Source organism: Somniosus microcephalus, chromosome 8, assembly GCF_052327205.1.
Source record: "Somniosus microcephalus isolate GS21.2 chromosome 8, FLI_Smic_1.0, whole genome shotgun sequence".
Classification (NCBI taxonomy): Eukaryota; Metazoa; Chordata; class Chondrichthyes; order Squaliformes; family Somniosidae; genus Somniosus; species Somniosus microcephalus.
This window is the reverse complement of record NC_140994.1, coordinates 73,476,770-73,496,589: the sequence shown is the minus strand read 5'-3', so window position 1 is coordinate 73,496,589 and position 19,820 is coordinate 73,476,770. Positions and strand designations below refer to the sequence as shown.

General features: G+C 44.1%; 1 protein-coding gene across 2 annotated transcripts in view; it reads right to left on the bottom strand.

Annotated features, from left to right (window-relative positions):
* Nucleotides 1–19,820, bottom strand: part of prkg1b (protein kinase cGMP-dependent 1b) — a 1,090,349-nt gene that overhangs the window by 386,175 nt on the left and 684,354 nt on the right. For both annotated transcript variants that reach the window (XM_085994888.1, XM_085994889.1), the window contains exon 4: nucleotides 10,380–10,485. In XM_085994888.1, coding sequence (XP_085851014.1) covers nucleotides 10,380–10,485 — 106 coding nt within the window. The remainder of the gene's footprint in view (nucleotides 1–10,379; nucleotides 10,486–19,820) is intronic.

The window sequence follows — 19,820 nt, the reverse complement described above, 5'->3', positions numbered from 1 at the left end:
AATTATAAAACTTTATTTACATTAATTTTACACTTTGTTAAACTTTTAAAGTGCATGGGGCAAACTATCCAGTAAAAATTACCATCTTGTGACAGTGCTGTCATCCAAATCACAAGCCATGAATTGGCCAGTGCAATCCAAAGAAAAATTGGGCGTCATTCAGAGCTGGAAATATACATTGATGTCTTTCAGGTTGCATGAGAGATACAAAGTTATTTAAAGCACAGAAATGCTTTTATTTTTTGCACTCTAAGTGCTGCAGAATTCAGGTCTACCGATTTGCAGTGTTGTAATGGAAGTGAAAAAGAGCCACATATTGGTCCAGCTTTTCCTACACAATTTAAATTCCAGCAAGTAATGCAATCTAGTGCGGGTTCTTGTAACTGCTGATCTCAGACGATAATTCCAATTGTGAAGAGCTAACAAAAACCATAGGTGGTGCTGTTTGCAAACTTCAGTCTTAAATATACCTTCATAAACACCCAAGGGTCGATTTTCTTTCCCAGTTTTAATGGTGAACCAGTGTAACGTGCGCAGGTGGGGGAAGAAACCTGGTTGGAAATGTTCTGCTGACTCCCCATCACCCGGGATTTCCCATCAGAAGTGACTTTTTTCAATATAATGTATTTGCCCAGAAAAATAAACAGACATATTATATAATAAGCCGCACGATGCTGTGGTGGACACAGAAACCATTTTCCTCAATTCACCTGAGGACAGCTTCCCTTCCCCCCTCCCACCGTAAGTGGCATAATTGTTTAAATCATCGTGACTCCAGGAAATGACTCAGAATCAAGGCCCGAGGTGAGGGGTGGGCAGAAGACCTGCCCCACTGAAGTTCTGCCACCACTGCGGCCCCGAGGTAAATCTGCTCCCTGGTATCTCCACAGCACAAGCTGTGATACCTGACGGAGCAAATCTAACTGTTGTAATGGGGCGCGATTATTGAGGTAGAATTCTTATTGCTTTAATAGATTTTGATTTTTCAGTTTAGTCGCACTGAATTTTTTTTAAAGATTAAATAACATTATTGTTGTCCTACTTGATATTAAGTGATTGAAATCTGCCTTCTAAGTGCTACTTGACTCAGGTCAACCTTGCCTTCGAGTCATGGGTTCAAACCCCACTCCAGGATCCTCGACTTCACTTGCTGGAGGTGCCATCTTACAGATGAGATTTTAAAGGCTCCATCTGCCAATTTTGATGGTTCATTTAATTTGACAATTTGGATTCAGTTTAAAATATCAGTAAATCAAAAGCTGGTATCAGTAAATGTGACCATGAAGCTGTCGGATTGATGTAAAAACCTAAATGATTCACTAATGTCCTTCAGGGATGGAAACCTTGTCTTTACCCAGTATGATCTATGTGTGACTCCAGACCCACATCAACATGGTTGACTCTTAACTACCCTCTGAAGTAGCCTAGCAAGCCACTCATTTGTATCAACCCCCCCTCCTCAAGGTAACTAGAGATGGCCAATAAATGCTGGCCTTGCCAGTGGCGCCCACATCCTGCGAATGAATATATTATAAAAAAGGGGAGCATAAACAATCCCATGGCACTATTTAAAGAAAAGCAGGGAGTCCTGCCCATCTCGACCAAGATTCCTCCTTCAAACAAAACCACTAAAAATAGATTCATCTCATTTGCCGTCATTTGCCTGCATAACAACAGTGATTGTACTTCAAAAATAATTATTGGTTATGAAGCACTTTGGGAGTTCTTGATGATGTGATAGGTGTTACACAAAAGCCAGTTCCTTCTTTCTGTCAAAGGTTAAGAAGTTGTCCTGCTCTATTTGCAGAAGAAAGTTCCTCAAGTGCATTGTTTAGTTGAATTAGAAAGGTTTTAAACTATGATGTTGTATTTCACCTATTGGGACACTGGGTGGTTCTGAGCCATGTGGACTCAGAGGGTCTCGGGCTTAGTGCCTGATCTATGCTGAGTTGGCCATTCTCATCTTGTGCTACATTGGCAAGTCTACAATTAACTTCCATAGCCCCAAACAAGGGAGGGGAAAACAATAGCTGGAATTCTCCCCTCCTGATCATTATGCTGAGTGGAAATTGTTCTTGCATGGATAGGATCAGACGTGGCTGTTAAGTTCCATCACAGTTTAATGGCCTGTCAATACTCTCTGCCTGGACTCGCGCACAAAGTGAAGAGGGGAGAAAGCTTTGAAATAAACAAAAATCAATGCCTGTAATAGAAGCTGCATTCTGAATACAACGTTTTATATCAATGTTTGACAGAATTACAGCCAAGCAACTGTTATATGCACTTCCTACAAGCTACCTACCTGTGACTGCCCACCTTTCTCTGCATCCCAGTCTTAAAAAATAGTTGAAAAGGTAAAATTAACTAAATAATTAAAATAATTTCTAATAAAGACCATTGATTTACAATCATCAAAAATGTGTAAAATCATTAATTTCATAGAATCATAGAATTGTGCAGTGCAGAAGGAGGTCATTCGACCCATCGTGCCTGGGCAGGCTCTTTGAAAGAGCTATCCAATTAGACCCACTCCCCTGCTCTTTCTCCATAGCCCTGCAAATTACTCCTTTTCAAGAATTTATTCAATTCCCTTTTGAAAATTATTATTGAATCTGCTACCACCGCCCTTTCAGGCAGTGCATTCCAGATTGTAACACAGATGCGTGAAAAAAAATTCTCCTCATCTCCCCTCTGGTTCTTTTGCCAATTACCTTAAATCTGAGTCGTCTGGTCACCAACCATCCTGCCACTGGAAACAGTTTCTCCTTATGTACTCTAACAAAACCCCTCATGATTTTGAACACCTCTATTAAACTCCCCTTAACTTTCTCTGCACTAAAGAGAACAATCCCAACTTCTCTGGTCTCTCCACATAACTGAAGTCCCTGACCCAGTACCATTCTAGTAAATCTCCTCAGCACCCTCTCCAAAGCCTTGACATCCTTCTTAAAGTCTGTTGCCCAAAATAGGACATGATAGTCCAGCTGAGGCTTAACTGGTGATTTATAAAGGTTTAGCATAACTTCCTTGCTTTTGTACCCTAGGCCTCCATTAACAAAGACAAGAATCCCATATGATTATCAACTTGTCTGTCATCTTCAAAGATGTGTGTACGTAAATCCCCACATCTATTCCTGCACCCACTTTAAAATTGTACCAATTTGAACCTAAAAATATCATTAACACTCCTACAGATAACCATGAATGAGTGTCTCTGACTATATTGTGCATTACATAACATAAAACACTGCATTTCCCAACTCACCGTGAGGACTCCACAAGAGATCCACCAGGGTTTTATATATAGTAATCAATTTGCCCGACATAACCCATTTGATAACACTGGGTCAGCTCAGGACAATATGGACAAGGACGCTGTGAAATAGTGTGTGTTTTGGTTCATTCAGTATTGATGGAGATAATTCATCATGAAGTTGGTCAGTGCTTGGCAGTAGTTCTTCTGGGATGGAAGAGGATTTGAAAGTTTGTGGTCAATAACGGATCTCTCACCGTTGCAATTTGCATTTAGTCAGGCCAATTCCAGATGCCAAAAAACTGGACCATGAGCCAGATCCAGACTGGCAGTGTTTCCATTGCACACCACAAATCCAATTCAGGAAATTTGGACCAGTAGCTGGGCTCCTGCCCTCTAAAGCATAACTAGAAAAACAGTTTCCACTGAGAATTGTGGCCCTGAAATTCCTTGGGTGATGGGGAGGTCCTCCCAGTCGCCCATCGGAACTTCAACGGGAGACCAGTGGAACCTCACAGAGAAATGACGTAAACAGCTGAAGACGGTAGTTGGTGGTCTGCCAGAGTTATGGTGGATGACCAGGAGAACCCCCACAGAATTCAGGGCCCATGTGTCTTGCTGATAAAATGTGCAAATCACAGTGAACCATTGTTAGGACCCACTTGAAAGATATAGAATCTATATACACTAATAGTGTTGCTTCTTCGAATCAATTATTCTGATATTTTGGCATTGTTACTCATCACTACTACATTTTGGGGTCTTTTACCATTTTAATTCCAGATATGTTTTTGGCTACTGTGTTTCAAACACTCTGTTAAGTGAGCCCTTGCCCTTTACATCCTCAAGAATGTGCACACTTGTCCAATATTTAGTTAAGTACATGACCCAGGATAATGAACAGAAAACCTTTTTTATACTGACTGGTTCTATCCAATCCCTGCACAAGATCCTCCTCATGTGTTTGAGAAGTGAGAGAATGGCACTACATTAGACTTTGTTCGTTAGGCTTTAATTTCTCAGCAAATTTATTAAACAATCACTAAACAACTCAATAAACACCTCCGTTCAGTCCGTAAGGGTGACCCCGAGCTTCCGGTCGCCTGTCATTTTAATTCACCGCTCCATTCCCACTCGGACCTCACCGTCCTTGGCCTCTTGTATTGTTCCACGGAAGCTCAACGTAAACTCAAGGAACAGCACCTCATCTTCCGATTAGGCAGTCTGCAGCCTTCCGGACTCAATATCGAGTTCAACAATTTCAGATCATAAGCTCGGCCCCCATTTCATTTTTTCTTGTAATTTTTCCACTCCTTTCCCCCCCCCCCCCCTTTCCTTTTGTTTCTCTCCCACACCTGGCAGCTATCTTTTGCCCTGCCAGTACACTTTACACCTAATCTCAGCCTATTACCATCTCGTCTAGCTTCTAATCTCTTTTACTTCTTTTGTTTCTTTTATTCTTTTGTCCGATCGCAGCCCTGCCTTCGATCCAGTTTCTTTTCATTCCAGTTTTGAAGAAGGGTTCGACCCGAAACGTCAACTCAAATTTCTCTCCACGGATGTTGCCTGACCTGCTGAGTTTTTCCAGCATTTTCTGTTGTTGTTTTCAATAAATAACAATATTGAGCCGGACTTTCCGATCAGAGGCTTCCTGCATGTCGATGCCTCCGATCTGGAAAAATCTACGCACTTACCTGCTGGCTCCGTAGGTCCTGAGACTTCCGATCCTGGGCCGTGCGCACAGAGGCCCAGGTATCCCAGGGGCGCAGGCAGTTCGCAAACGTGGGCCATGGGGAACCAATCAAAGAAGGGAATCCCCCTTCACACTTTTGACAGTTTTCTATGCACAGATCTGTCAAAGTATGAATGAAGGTCACATTTAAAAACACAGGTAAACATTAAATAAATTTTTAAAAATTAAATTTAAGTTTTTTACAGGGCTAAAAATAAACTTACCTTTTTTACAAGTATTTTTAAATTATAAATGAGTGAAAAACATTTTTAAATTTATTTTTTAAACTCTTATGCTGGTAAAAGCAGGCCTTACGCTTGCTTTTACCAGGTGTAAGATTTTTAAAGGTTTTCAGCGGGTGGAGGTTTTGCAGAAAGCAGAACTCTCCACCCGCAGAGGCTCTTCTCCAGGGAAGACATCCGATCTGTCAAGAGGATTCGTGACAGATCGGAAATGCCGGGTTTTAGCGCATGCGCTTCGCTTGTCTGAAACTGGCACTTGCGAGGTCCATACTGGTGTGTACACACCTCGTACACACCCGTGGGGGTCGGAATATCCAGCCCAATGTAATATATAGTAATTGTTAGACTATGTTCACTGCTCATTTAAGACAAATAACAAATGGTTCATAAAGTCTATACTTAACTATATTTTATGATTAACTTTACTTATATGTAATGGTACCAGGGTCAAGGATGTCACTGAGCGGTTGCAGGACACTCTGAGGGGGGAAGGTGAACAGCCAGAGGTCGTTGTCCATATCGGTGCCAAAGATATAGGTGGAAAGAGGGATGAGGTCCTGCAGCAGACTATAGGGAGCGAGGAAAGAGATTAAAAAGCAGGAACTCAAATGCAGTAATTTCCGGATTAATCCCGGAGGGGGGAGACAGTGATCGGGATTGTGGGAGGCAGTGATCGGGAGAGGGGGAGACAGTGATCGGGATTGTGGGAGGCAATGATCGGGATTGTGGGAGGCAGTGATCGGGAGAGGGGGAGACAGTGATCGGGAGAGGGGGAGACAGTGATCGGGAGAGGGGGAGACAGTGATCGGGAGGGGGGAGACAGTGATCGGGGGAGGGGAAGACAGTGATCGGGGAGGGGGAAATAGTGATCGGGAGGGGGGGAGACAGCGATCGGGGGAGGGGGAGACAGTGATCGGGAGAGGGGGAGGCAGTGATTGGGATTGTGGGAGGCAGTGATAGGGATTGTGGGAGGCAGTGATCGGGAGAGGCGGAGACAGTGATCGGGAGAGGCGGAGACAGTGATCGGGAGGGGGGAGAGACAGCGATCGGGAGAGGGGGGAGACAGCGATCGGGGGAGGAGAAGACAGCGATCGGGAGAGGGGAGACACTGATCGGGAGAGGGGGAGACAGTGATCGGGGGAGGGGGAGACAGTGATAGGGATTGTGGGAGGCAGTGATAGGGATTGTGGGAGGCAGTGATCGGGAGAGGGGGAGACAGCGATCGGGAGAGGGGGAGACAGCGATCGGGAGAGGGGGAGACAGCGATCGGGAGAGGGGGAGACAGCGATCGGGAGAGGGGGAGACAGCGATCGGGAGAGGGGGAGAGACAGCGATCGGGAGAGGGGGAGAGACAGCGATCGGGAGAGGGGGAGAGACAGCGATCGGGAGAGGGGGAGAGACAGCGATCGGGAGAGGGGGAGAGACAGCGATCGGGAGAGGGGGAGAGACAGCGATCGGGAGAGGGGGAGAGACAGCGATCGGGAGAGGGGGAGAGACAGCGATCGGGAGAGGGGGAGAGACAGCGATCGGGAGAGGGGGAGAGACAGCGATCGGGAGAGGGGGAGAGACAGCGATCGGGAGAGGGGGAGAGACAGCGATCGGGAGAGGGGGAGAGACAGCGATCGGGAGAGGGGGGAGAGACAGCGATCGGGAGAGGGGGAGAGACAGCGATCGGGAGAGGGGGAGAGACAGCGATCGGGAGAGGGGGAGAGACAGCGATCGGGAGAGGGGGAGAGACAGCGATCGGGAGAGGGGGAGAGACAGCGATCGGGAGAGGGGGAGAGACAGCGATCGGGAGAGGGGGAGAGACAGCGATCGGGAGAGGGGGAGAGACAGCGATCGGGAGAGGGGGAGAGACAGCGATCGGGAGAGGGGGAGACAGCGATCGGGAGAGGGGGAGAGACAGCGATCGGGAGAGGGGGAGAGACAGCGATCGGGAGAGGGGGAGAGACAGCGATCGGGAGAGGGGGAGAGACAGCGATCGGGAGAGGGGGAGAGACAGCGATCGGGAGAGGGGGAGAGACAGCGATCGGGAGAGGGGGAGAGACAGCGATCGGGAGAGGGGGAGAGACAGCGATCGGGAGAGGGGGAGAGACAGCGATCGGGAGAGGGGGAGAGACAGTGATCGGGAGGGGCGGGAGACAGCGATCGGGGGAGGAGGAGACAGCGATCGGGGGAGGAGGAGACAGCGATCGGGAGAGACAGCGATCGGGAGAGAGGGAGACAGCGATCAGGGGAGACAGCGATCGGGAGAGGTGGAGACAGTGATCGGGAGAGGGGGAGACAGTGATCGGGAGGGGGGAAGACAGCGATCGGGAGTGGGGGAGACATTGATTGGGAGAGGGGGAGACAGTGATTGGGGGAGGGGGAGACAGCGATCGGGAAGGGGGGAGACAGCGGTCGGGAGAGGGGGAGACAGCGATCGGGAAGGGGGGAGACAGTGATCGGGAGAGGGGGTAGACAGTGATGGGGGAGGGGGGAGACAGTGATCGGGAGGGGGGGTGACAGCGATCGGGAGGGGGGGTGACAGCGATCGGGAGGGGGGGTGACAGCGATCGGGAGGGGGGAGACAGCGATCGGGAGAGAGGGAGACAGCGATCGGGAGAGGGGGGAGACAGCGATCGGGAGAGGGGGAGACAGCGATCGGGAGGGGGGGAGACAGTGATCGGGGGGGGGAGACAGTGGTCGGGAGGGGGGGAGACAGCGATCGGGGGAGGGGGGGAGACAGCGATCGGGAGGGCGGATGACAGCGATCGGAAGGGGAGAGACAGCGATCCGGAGGGGCGGGAGACAGTGATCGGAGGAGGGGGAGACAGCGATCGTGAAGGGCGGGAGACAGTGATCGGGGAAGGTGGAGACAGTGATCGGGAGGGGTGGGGGGAGGGGGGGGAAGATGGAGTCCACCCGAGAGATTAGATGGGGTATCGGTATAATGGCCCAGAAATTCGGGTCCCAACGCGTGAGTACGCACGGAGTACTCACGCATTGGCCCAACGAAAGTGCCGGCTTCGTGCATGCACTGCGCAAGCGCGGGAAACCGGCACTTCTGTTCCCCTGAAACAAGAGCTTCAGCGGTCGAACGCATGCGCCGGAGAGGCAGCGCGTGCGCATCGAACTTACGTTTTTTTTGCAGGTTTCTCTGGGAGGGTAAGTCTCCAGCAGTTACACTTTTAAGTGGTGAATTAATTAAAATTAAAACATTTTTTCCACAGGTTTATTATTTTTAAATACTTTAAAGAAAGGTAAGTTTATTTTTAGCCCCATTAGAAAATGTAATAAATTTTTTCAAAAATTTAAATTATTGTTTGAAATAGTTATTTCATGTAATTTATAGTTATTTTAAAAATGTGATTTAAAAAAAAATGTGTTTGAAGTTTTAGTGATGTTTTGGGACTTATAATATTTATAGGTTTGACAGCTCTTCCTATCAAACTTATGAATGAAGCAATCCCTGCTACCATTGGCTCACGTGATCCCAGGGGACGCATCGAACTAACTGCGCCCCTGGGATACACAAGCACTGTGTGCCGGCAGTTGGAGGAGGCCCAGGATCGGAATCCCACACGGGCCCACAGCTCAACGGCTGGCGCGCTAGGTAAGTGCAGGTCGGGGGCTTGCACCTGCGGGAAGCCCCCGACCCGAATTTCTGGGCCATTATCTCATCCGTAAAACTACAGTGCAGCACTCTCTCAGCACTGCGCTGGAGTGTCAGCCTAGATGTTGTACTCAAGTCTCTGGAGTGGGATTTGAACCCACAACCTTCTGACTCAGAAGCATGGGTGCTGCCACTGAGCCACACCTTTATGATTGCATCCACAAAACTTCCCCTGAACAGTAGAATTCCAATTCGAAACCAGGGAATATAAATGAAATACTCCCTGGCTGGAACTGATAGTATAGCTCCTGGTCTCAGTCCAGTAACTACAGTATCAATGTACCTTAACATGCAGAATACTGTGAAAATCAAGAGGAATTCTCGTTCTCTCAATTGCTTTCTTTTGGTTATTTATATGAAATGAATCAAATTCAGAAAATATGTTGCTCAATATAGGCAATTTCAGGTAAATCACAAATGGCGGTGTCTTGGGTACCATTTTGAGGAAATATATCCGAGATTATTTTTTTGTTTCACATGTATATAAATAATGAGATCTTCAAAACATAAATTAAAGCTAAATTCTAAGGAAGCATAAATTTTGAAAAGTCCACAGGGAGATATTAGTGTGTGTGATACACTATCATTCCCATGCCCTATTTATCACCCCATTACATTCTCTTCCACAGTCCTATTTTGTTCCCAACTGAAACTCAAAGCAATCGCAATTTGCCAAGATAAACAGCGAGCAGGGACTTTTCTTTGCAGCACAGACTTGTGTTAAATTTAAAAGATTAATTTTGGCACGCAATTTTGTGTTGTGCACTTGAAAAATATTGTTCCTTGCAAAATTCTGGAGATTAAATGACTTGACTGTCAGAAGTGGCTGTCTTGTTCAAATCGCTTGTGATTTCCCACAATGCACTCTCCAGTGCCCCACTGGAAAAGTTGGCCGGTGAGTCACCTTTCATATGACATTCATTATTCGTCTGGCTGTACAAATCTTCAAATGATCGATTTAAAAAAATGAAATAATAATTGACAAGAGCTTGCCCATCTAATGTTTCTCAAATAAATAAATTAAAATAATCATTCCTATTAATATCACTGCATGCAAATTATGAAATGGTACAATCTCGTCAACATGCCCCATTACATCTTAAAAGGAAAAATGACAATTTGCCCATCTGTTTGGTGTCTTTGGAGTGCCGTAATGAGAAACAAGTAAATTATAATTTACACAGTCCCACACATCTATAATCAGATAAACAAGTTGCTTTTTCGCTCGTGTTATCCACACATACATCTGGAGCTTCACAACAGCATTTTCGAACTGTAAACTCCGATAGAAATGAGCATCGCACCTAATTAAATCAAATGAAGAGGCAGGATCTAACAGCCGGCGTTTCTGGGGAGCAGCGCACGAACTGTGGGAGCGAGCAAAGGAACAAGTTGGTTAATAGCAGTCATTCTGATGTATGAGACAGGGAGTGGGAGGAAAATGACTTTTATGTTGTTTCAAACAGGGAGGAAACGAATGCAACAAAAATAACGAACCTCTTTAGAAATTCCATATACTCCGCATGCTTGATTAGTCCTGTCCTCATCATTATAGTCTGAAAACATTGTCGATCGATGGCCCAGAGTTTTACATTCGTAAGAGCTGCCAAACCACAAAAGGAGAAACACTGTTAACCAACAAGTGAAAAAGAAAGCTTTTGTAAAAAAAAAGCACATTTGAATCCATTAAAAAGGCAGCAAATGCATAGCGAAGACAACAGTATTCTTTATTTGGAGGTACACTTCCTGATATTCCAATTTTATGCTGCCAATTATAATTTCAGGCAAGGTAGCCATCCCGCTATTCATGCAGGCCCAACATGATGACTCAGATTTAGCTGTCCACAGCTGGGTATTCAGCTGATTGCCTCAGAGGACATTATACACGTCCAAAGAGCTCTCCATCACATCTGTCACTTTACCTGATCAGTCAGGAGCCAGAATTGAACAATCGACAAACTACTTAAACAAATACACTTAAGACAGTTGATTGCAGAGTGATCGATTCCACTTGTCAGGAGGCAAAATTTAAACAGTGGAAGAATTTTTTTTTCCTGATCTTCAGCCGACACACGGTGCTGTGGTGAGACACCATCACCATCTCCCTCCCTTCACCCGAGGCCAGCTTCCCTTCAGCACCCCTCCACCCACCCCAGTGACATCGTAATTGTTGGGTTGCCAACTCTGATTGGACAGATTTCTGGAGGTGTCATCACATGACCTCCTGCCCACAAACACCCCTCCCCCAGCTTCTGCCATTGGTCACGTTCATCCTTGCGGAGCACTGCCTTCTAATGCCAATTTGTAAGCGAACTTCAATACCCGATTGGATGATTCTTGACTGTTGGTCAAACAGCTATTTTTCACATCTCCAATATTTCCACAGCTAACGAATTAAAGGGCTGGATTTTGCCAATGGGGAGCTTTTGGAGGCGGGACTCCCACTTGTCAGGTTTTAGTCCCGCCTCCATCGACTTCTGACCAACCCATGCTATTTTCCCTTGATTTGCCTTGTTAAGCCTGCCCAGCGGGCTTAGCAGGCCAATTAAGGGGAAGCCAGTTGCCAGTTACAGAGAACGTCAGCGTATGACGTTTCATTTTTGACAGATGAATTGTAATCATTTGACAGCTCTGTGAAGCTGTCAAACACTGACATTCTCAGTAGTTTGATGAGTTCTTGTAGTCAAGACTCATCAAACATCTTTCTTTAGCAGAAATTAGATGGTTGCTGCATTGGAGAATCTCTGCCGCGGAGATGCGAGACTCTCCGCATCCCTAACGATTGAAGCCTGCAGGAAGAAACAAAGATAAGTAAACTTTTTCTAACACTTTCCACTTAACTCACATACTCACCTCTCCACACTTGCACCCATCACTTACCTTCACAGTGCACTTTTGCACCCCTCCAACCCCCGCAGAGCCACTGCTCGCCTCAGTGACCCTGGCGGGGTTCGTAGCCTTCGGGAAGCCCGCGCTTGTGTGGGTAAAATAGGGATAATCCTCTTATCTGCCTGTTAACTAACTGTTAACAGGCAGTTAAGTGACTGTACCCCCTTCCCGCCTCCAGGAGACGTGACCCGGTGCGGGTGGGCTACCCGCCTCCTGGGAAGATGGCACGGAGGCGGGTTGGGGGCGGGATGGGCACCCACCCCCAGATTCTGCAATTTTCCTGGCAGACCCGCCTCCAAACCCACCTCGCCAGAGCTGGCAAGATCGTGCCCCAAAGTGTTCAAAGAAAATGCAAAAGCACCATTTTTTTAATGCCTTGATGATATTTCTCCCAGGTCGCTCACAGCAGTGTTCTGGAGATGAAGCCCCCAATTCCTGGAGGCTCCAGGACAATCTTGGAGGGTTGACAACCCTACCTAAGTGGCCCCGGTGCTCAACATAATTGTTTAAATCACCGTGACTCCAGGAAATGGTTCAGAGTCAAGCCCCAGGCGAGGAGTTGCCGGAAGTCCTGCCTCACCGAAGATCTGTTACCATTGCGGCCCCGAGGAAAGTCTGCTCACTGGTATCTCCACATACCATGAGCTGAGATATCCAATGGAGCAAATCTAACTGTCTTAATGGGGTGCGAGCATTGAGTTAGAATTCTCATTGCTTTAATAGATTTAGATTTTTCAATTTAGCCACAAAATTATTTTTTAGATTAAATAAAGTTGTCAAGTTGTTCTTCTTGATGTTAAGAGATTGAAATCTGTCTTCTAAGTGCTTCTTGATGCAGTTGGAGTCAACCTTGCCTCCGAGTCAGGAGCCTATAGGTACAAACCCCACTCCAGGGCATGAGCACCTAAACTAGGCCAACACTGCGGTGCCCTGTGGAGTGGGTGCTGCATTGATGGAAGTTCCTTCTTTAAAGATGAAATGCTAAAGCTTCCAGCTGCCAATTTTAGTGGGCATAAAAGAACCCGTGGTCCTATATGAAGAAAAGCAAGGAGTCCTGCCCATCCTGACCAAGATTCCTCCTTCAAACAAAACCACCAACAGTAGATCAGGTGGTCATTCCTCTCATCTGCCATCATTTTCCTACATAACAACAGCAATTGTACTTCAAAAATAATTCATTGTTAGGTGAAGCACTTTGGGAGTCCCTGAGGATGTGATAGGTGTAATATAAATGCCGGTTCCTTCTTTCTGTCAAAAAGCAGCATTTTTCAAAGATTAAGAGGATGTCCTGCTCTACTTAAGGAAGAAAGTTCCTTGAGCGTTGTTTAGTCTGCAGCTGGGTATTCCGCTCATTACCACACTGGACATTATACAGTGACACATGCAAAGGGCTTCCTATCAGATCTGTCGCTCCACCTGATCAGCAACGTGCCGGAATTGAACAACTGACAAACGACTTAAAAACAGTAAACTTTGAGAATAAGAAATACATTTTACTGTCGTGTTTCAAATGTAAGAAGGCCATTCAGCCCAACTGGCACATGTCGGCATTTACTCTCCAATTTTAATCACATTTACCAACCCATTTCATTTGCAACCCCTTTCCTTCATCCAGCTAACCAATCTAATCTTGAATGTTGTCATAGTTTCTGCCTCAACCACTAACCCTGGAAGTAAATGCCACATTCTCACAAAACTCTGTGTAAAAGAAGTTTCTCCTGCCTTTTGTTCTAAATCTCTTACATTTAATCTTATATCTATGTCCCCTCATTCTTGACCCCTCAACTACTGGAAACAGTCTGTTTCTATCTACCCATCCTTTCATAATTTTAAACACTTCTATTATATTGCCCAACAATCTGTGTTGTTCTAATGAAAGAAGACCCAATTATTCAAGTAATTCTTCATATTTGTATTTCCTCATACCAAGCAGCATCTTAGTGAATCTGCACTGTACTTTCTATAAACCCTCAATATCCTTCTTGTCATGTGGAGTCCAATACTGCACACAATACTCTAACTGAGGTCTTCTTAAGGTTTTATATAGGCTCAGCATTACCGCTTAGCTTCTATATTCTATATCTTGAGATAAAGCCTAACATTCTATTAGCTTATTTTATCTTCTGCAAATAAAACTGTAAAATAGTCACACAAGATTCATACTTTATATTATCCTCCTCAGTGCAACTAATCCGTCTGTTCTTTGGCAAATAATGGGAACATCTTGAGGTGGTGATAACAGCATATCTGAGTCACAGGTGAAAAGCTCCAGATGACATCATCCCTTTAAGGTGCATTCTGATTTGCCATTTGGTCTAAGGGATTGACTGAAGAGGAATCAGCCAAAAGGTTGCACACAACAACAACTTGCATTTATATAGCGCTTTCAACTGAAACATCCTAAGGCACTTTACAGGAGCGTTATCAACACACACTTAGTAACAATGTAAGTCAAATACAGACATGTACAAATATGAAACATCCACAACTTAAAACACAATGGCCCAGTAATTCCGGGCCCAACGCGTGAGTAAGGATGGGGTACTCACGCGTGTGCCCGGAGGAATTGCCGGTTTTCAGCATGCACAGCGCATGCGCTGAAAACCGGCATTTCCTGTCCTCTGACCCAAGGGGTTAAGAGGCTGAACACGTGCGCGGTATCGGGCAGCGCGTGCGACTTGGATTTCCTCTATTTTTAGAGAGTTGCGCGTGTGTAAAGGCCTCTGGTATTTACGCATTGAAAAACCACACGTAAGTACTTAGTTTTACAGGTAAGTGGTCTATTAATACAATTGAGAATTTTTTTTCCCACAGGTTTGTTATTTTTAAAGAATTTACAGTAAGGTAAGTTTAGTTTTAGCCCCGATTTTTTATATAATTTTTTTTTCAAATTTTAAAATTATTGTTTAAAATAGTTTTTCAGAGTTCTTTATGGTTCATTTAAGTAGTGCAATGTTTTTTTTAATTTTCTTTCAGGTTTAAGTAGTGTTTTGGGGCCAGGAGTTTTCATGAGTTTGACAGCTCTTACTGTCAAACTCATGAATGAACTTTTGCAACCTCCCATTGGTTGCCCTGTGCTCACATGATCCCAGCTGGCTCATCGCACTAAGTACGCTGCTGGGTCACGCACGCACAGCGCGGCAGGACCTCAAGCGGGCCAGTGAGAGGAAATGCAATGCGGGCCAGAATTAAAATGTCAGCGCGCCGGGTAAGTGAACATCGGGGGCTTGCACGCGCGGCAAGCTCCCGATCCTAATTTCAGGGCCAATAAACACTTTCACTAACGTACCTGGTGCTACATTATCAACAATCCTCGCAGTATTCAAACTTTAAATGATAAGACCTGCATTCAACATTCAATTAAAAAGGAAGGTAGAATTCAGAATGGGAATTTTTACTTCAAAAGATCACCCTGCATATGTAATAAAAAGTGGAGTAAAGGAACTATAGCCTTTAAATTACTATGTACAATATTAACATATGAATATTTGATTCTACTTTACACATTCTTGATGCTTTTGCATGACACTGCTTTATTTGTTATTTTAACAGTGGCATTAACAGTAACAGTTGAATCCATTTGTTTTAAACATTAAAATAGGAGACAAAGTAATCTCATATGTATTTATTCGACTAATGTACACATTAATTTCTAATCTCATGTCTTGACTTCATTTAATAGAAGCAAAAAGAAAACAGCAAATGCAGGAAGTATACGCTTTGGTGCCTCTGTCACCATTAAAAATCGCACAGAATTTCCCAGATTCTTGAACCATAAGAATGGCGTAAGTACGATGTAGTGCCAATTTTTGACCATTCAGGCGCAAGAGGCCCGTTTTTATGCTACGCCCAAGTAGCCTTAATCTTTTATGCTGATTCCAGTAAACCTTTGCCAAAACCCTCTGCCCCTCATTAACATATCTCCACCCCTTCATGCAAAAGTACAGCTCATGCAAATTACCTGAATTGGCACCGGTTCTGAATGGGCTGTAAATTTACGCCTAAAATTTTGAGCTCAACATGACACAAAGTCATACTTCAGGTGTTTTATGGCAATTTTTATAATTTCTCCACACTGACACCGACAATATTTTTTCTATATCTTCGAATGCATTTTTATGGCAACAGAATCATTAACATTAAAAAATAAAAATCTTCCACAATTGCGTTTTCTTAAAGATGCTGTGCCTGAATAATGTGCATGAATGATGGCTTCAAACTTTACATTTCATGCATAAAGAGGGACTTAAAGAAAGAATGTGGTGTATGTGTGGTGCTTTCCTCAAGCCCAGATTGTTTCCACTAGCTTTCTGTTAGCTTGTATCCAGTGTATGCTAATAAGCATTTCAGGAAAATCGCCGATTACCCAGTTTCAGGAAATTCCAGGCCTACGCCTTTAATAAGATGTGAACGTCATGACATGATAGTGAGTCCATTGCTCTCTAGTTTTTAAATGGACCGACATGTTTACAGTGATGATGAACAGAAAGATGCCCAGTCAGAGGATGGGTTTCAGTTGACTCCTGTCCTCAGACGCGTCAACACTGGACAATTCTCGGTGTGAGGTTCTCATTTATGAGCCTTCCAATCCCACCAAACTAAAACAAATAAAGTTGGTTAAAAGCAGCAAGCAGAAATCTGTCACTTGGTTCCAGTAAATAACCAAGTGCTATTAATACATTTTGTCGCTCTCTTTTTCCAACCATTTTCCCCAGTATTTATCGTTTTCTCTATCTCTGTATTTCTCTTTCTGTCACCAAGTCACCTCAGCTGCAGGATTTACAAATGCTTTCTTTTGCTGTCTATAGCCTGCGAATGAGAGATCCATTCGTGGAGACAGGTCGAGCACGGAGTTTAAAAGTGCACTTCTCCCTGCTTTGTGCCAGCATGACCACTCCTTGAATGGCCAGGGCCTACTTTCCCATTGAAAATGTTTGACTTTAGATTAAAATAGCGCATTCTGGTTCATTTAAGAACCATTTAAAATTTCATATTGGATGATATTTAATATAAATTGGTACTTGTTTTTTTACATGAGGTTAGTCACTTCAATACTCAGGAGGAGAGGACACTTACTACCAAATCAAAAATAGATAAGCGCATTAGGCATAATTAATGTGAATTTGACGATTGAGTTTATTGAAAACATGATTGAATAAATTATTACAATAATAGCGGTGTCTGGGATTGAATTTACTGGAACAACCTTGTTATAATTATTTTTTTCTGCTTTACTGCTAGTCTGTAAAAGGATGAGATTACCCTCCTCAATTTGGTCTCCAACAGAGTACACTTCATGTATTTTGAAGGGAAAAAAAAATCACAATCAAACTGTTTAGTCTACAAAGCCTCAGTTTAATAACCGTTAGCTTTGAAATCTAAAGCAAATGTTCAAACTATTTTTGAATTAGTACAACATCAATCTGTCCTATACACATCCTTGTGAGTCTCTCCCTCACACAAAAACTTCCACATAAAATGCAGCTTTGCTTTTTAAATGGAATATTTTTGAAATGTAGTTACTGTTGTAATGAAGGAAATGCAGTAGATAATCTGTTTTAGTGGCACTGTTGAATATTGGCCAGGGCACCGGTAAGAACTCCCCTGCTTTTCTTCAAATAGTGCCATAGGATCTTTTACATCCACCTGAGAGGACAGTCAGGGCCTTGGTTTAACATTTCTTTCGAAAAGCACTTCCTCAGTACTGCACTGGAGTGTCAGCCTAGATTATGTGCTCAAATCTCTGGAGTGGGACTTGAACCCACAGCCTTCTGACTTGGAGACAAGAGTGCTACCCACTTTTTTTTTAATAAATATACTTTATTGAACATTGAGAACATTTACAACATCTTGATCATTTCACTATATGATACAAATCAATTCCGCCGCTCTGCACAGCCATTCTGCCACCACACTTTAACATCAAAACCTGAAGTTTAATTTGTCTCCTGTAACATATATTAATCGATTGTACTTTAAAAATTGGTTGTAAAATACTATCCTTAAATTCCTTTCTGAATAAAACATCCACAGAGCCTTATAATGATCTTTTAGCTTATATTTAAAATACGCTTTTAGATTGATTCTCCTCCCCTTACAAAACAGAGCATTCCTTCTTTGCACAATCACGAATCTAGCCAAACTAAACATTAAATTAATTGCCGCTCCGCTAGACTCGGGCAGACTCTCCTGCAATCTCCATCTCAAAATTGAGTCCCACGGGATACCCATTCTCACTCTTCAGTCCCCACCCAGCAAAAAAGCTTCACACAACTGTCGAACATAGTACTTAAAGTCATTTAACTGCGGACATAACACCAGTAAATGGGACAGAGTCTCATCCCATGTCCCACACACTGGGCAAGTTGCCGCCTCCACTCGCCCAATCTTGCACAAGACCGTCATGGTAAAAATCCGGTTATGAGCCAATTTGAAATCCAGTTCAATCCACTCTGGACATTTAAAATTCGCCCACACTCCCTTCCAAATCCTGTTGAAGTCCAGCTGTGGGTATATACTCTGCCAAAACTCCTGACCAGCAGGTGTCTTGAAACTCCATTCTCTAAATACCTCATAGAGATCTCGAGTATTACAGTTGTCAAATTGGACAACTTTTCTCCAGTACAAAGCTTGGAAAAGCAGGACGCATTTTACTTCCTTTGGAGATTTCCGCATTTATTTCTTCCATCCAATCCTGTGGCATTGCCCTCACAATCTTCTCATACATAATTCCTATTGCTTTTTCCTCTACCTCCTGATCCTCCTCCCACACCATGTCCACACCATGTCCCTCACTATCGCTTCCGGCAACCAACCTGGAATCACCTCGTATAATACATCTTTCACAGATATAATCCCAGCTTTTATAAAAGCTTGATTAAATAAAACCTCTCCTTCGATGTTGACTCACCTGTTCAAAAATAAGGGCTGTTCTAAAAATTCCTCAGCCCCTTTGGGCATAAACTGCACACTTTTTAAAAATTGGGCCCAAGTCTCTACAACCCTCTTATAAAACCTAGGGAGAAGTTTAATCGATTTCAAAACATATTATTGTATTCCATATACAATATCCCCTGCCCTCCTATCCCACTTTGTTTTAAAAAATGCTCAAAGCAACTCTTCCAAAAACTTGTATTTGACTTCTGAAGAAATCTCTTAACCCATTTGATTCTAAAGGATTTTTTCTTCAAATCAATATCTGGGAAATTGAGTCCTCCCTGATTTCTCCGTCCAATGATGGTATTGTAAGCCACCAAGGCTGGTTTCCCTTCCCATAAAAACCTCACACAAGCCTCTCGGATGGACTTTTCCACCCACTCAGGAATATCCTACACCGTCAATAAGTACCATAGCTTAGATAGCAGGAGGGCAGACACCACTGTCGCTCTTCCTTGCACTTTCAACCACCTTCTTTCCCATCTTCCCAAAATCTTTTTAATTTTCATAACCTTCAGTTCCCAATTTAATCGATCCACTTCATCCCTGTCTTTCTTGCACCCCATATGCACCCCCAGAACTTCCAAAACCTCCACCACCTTAAAGGGACATTCCCCCAACCATTCCCCCCCACCCCTCCCTGCAACCAGGCATTGGGAATTAATATAATTCACTCTGGCTCCTGAAGCTCTACAATATTCCTCCACTACATCCATAGCTTTCCTCACTGACTCCCCATTTCTCAATGTTAAGATTGTGTCATCGACACCAGCCCAGAACTGGGGACCACAATTCCATCTAAACCTTGTTTCTTTCACATCATGTAACCTAATGGTTCTGCTACCAATGTGTACAACAATGGTGACAGGGGATAACCCTGTCTCACTGATCTCTGTATCGGAAAATACTTGGATAAAAAACCATTACATTTAACACAGCTAAATATGTTTGAATAAAAATTCCTTATCCACTGAATGAAATTTTCCTTGAAACCAAATGCTTCCAAAACCTTCAATAAAAACTCATGAGAGACCCTATCAAAGGCTTTCTCTTGATCTATCTTTAATACATAAGCCTCCCTCCCACTCTCTTCCATGAGCGCTATCGCATCTC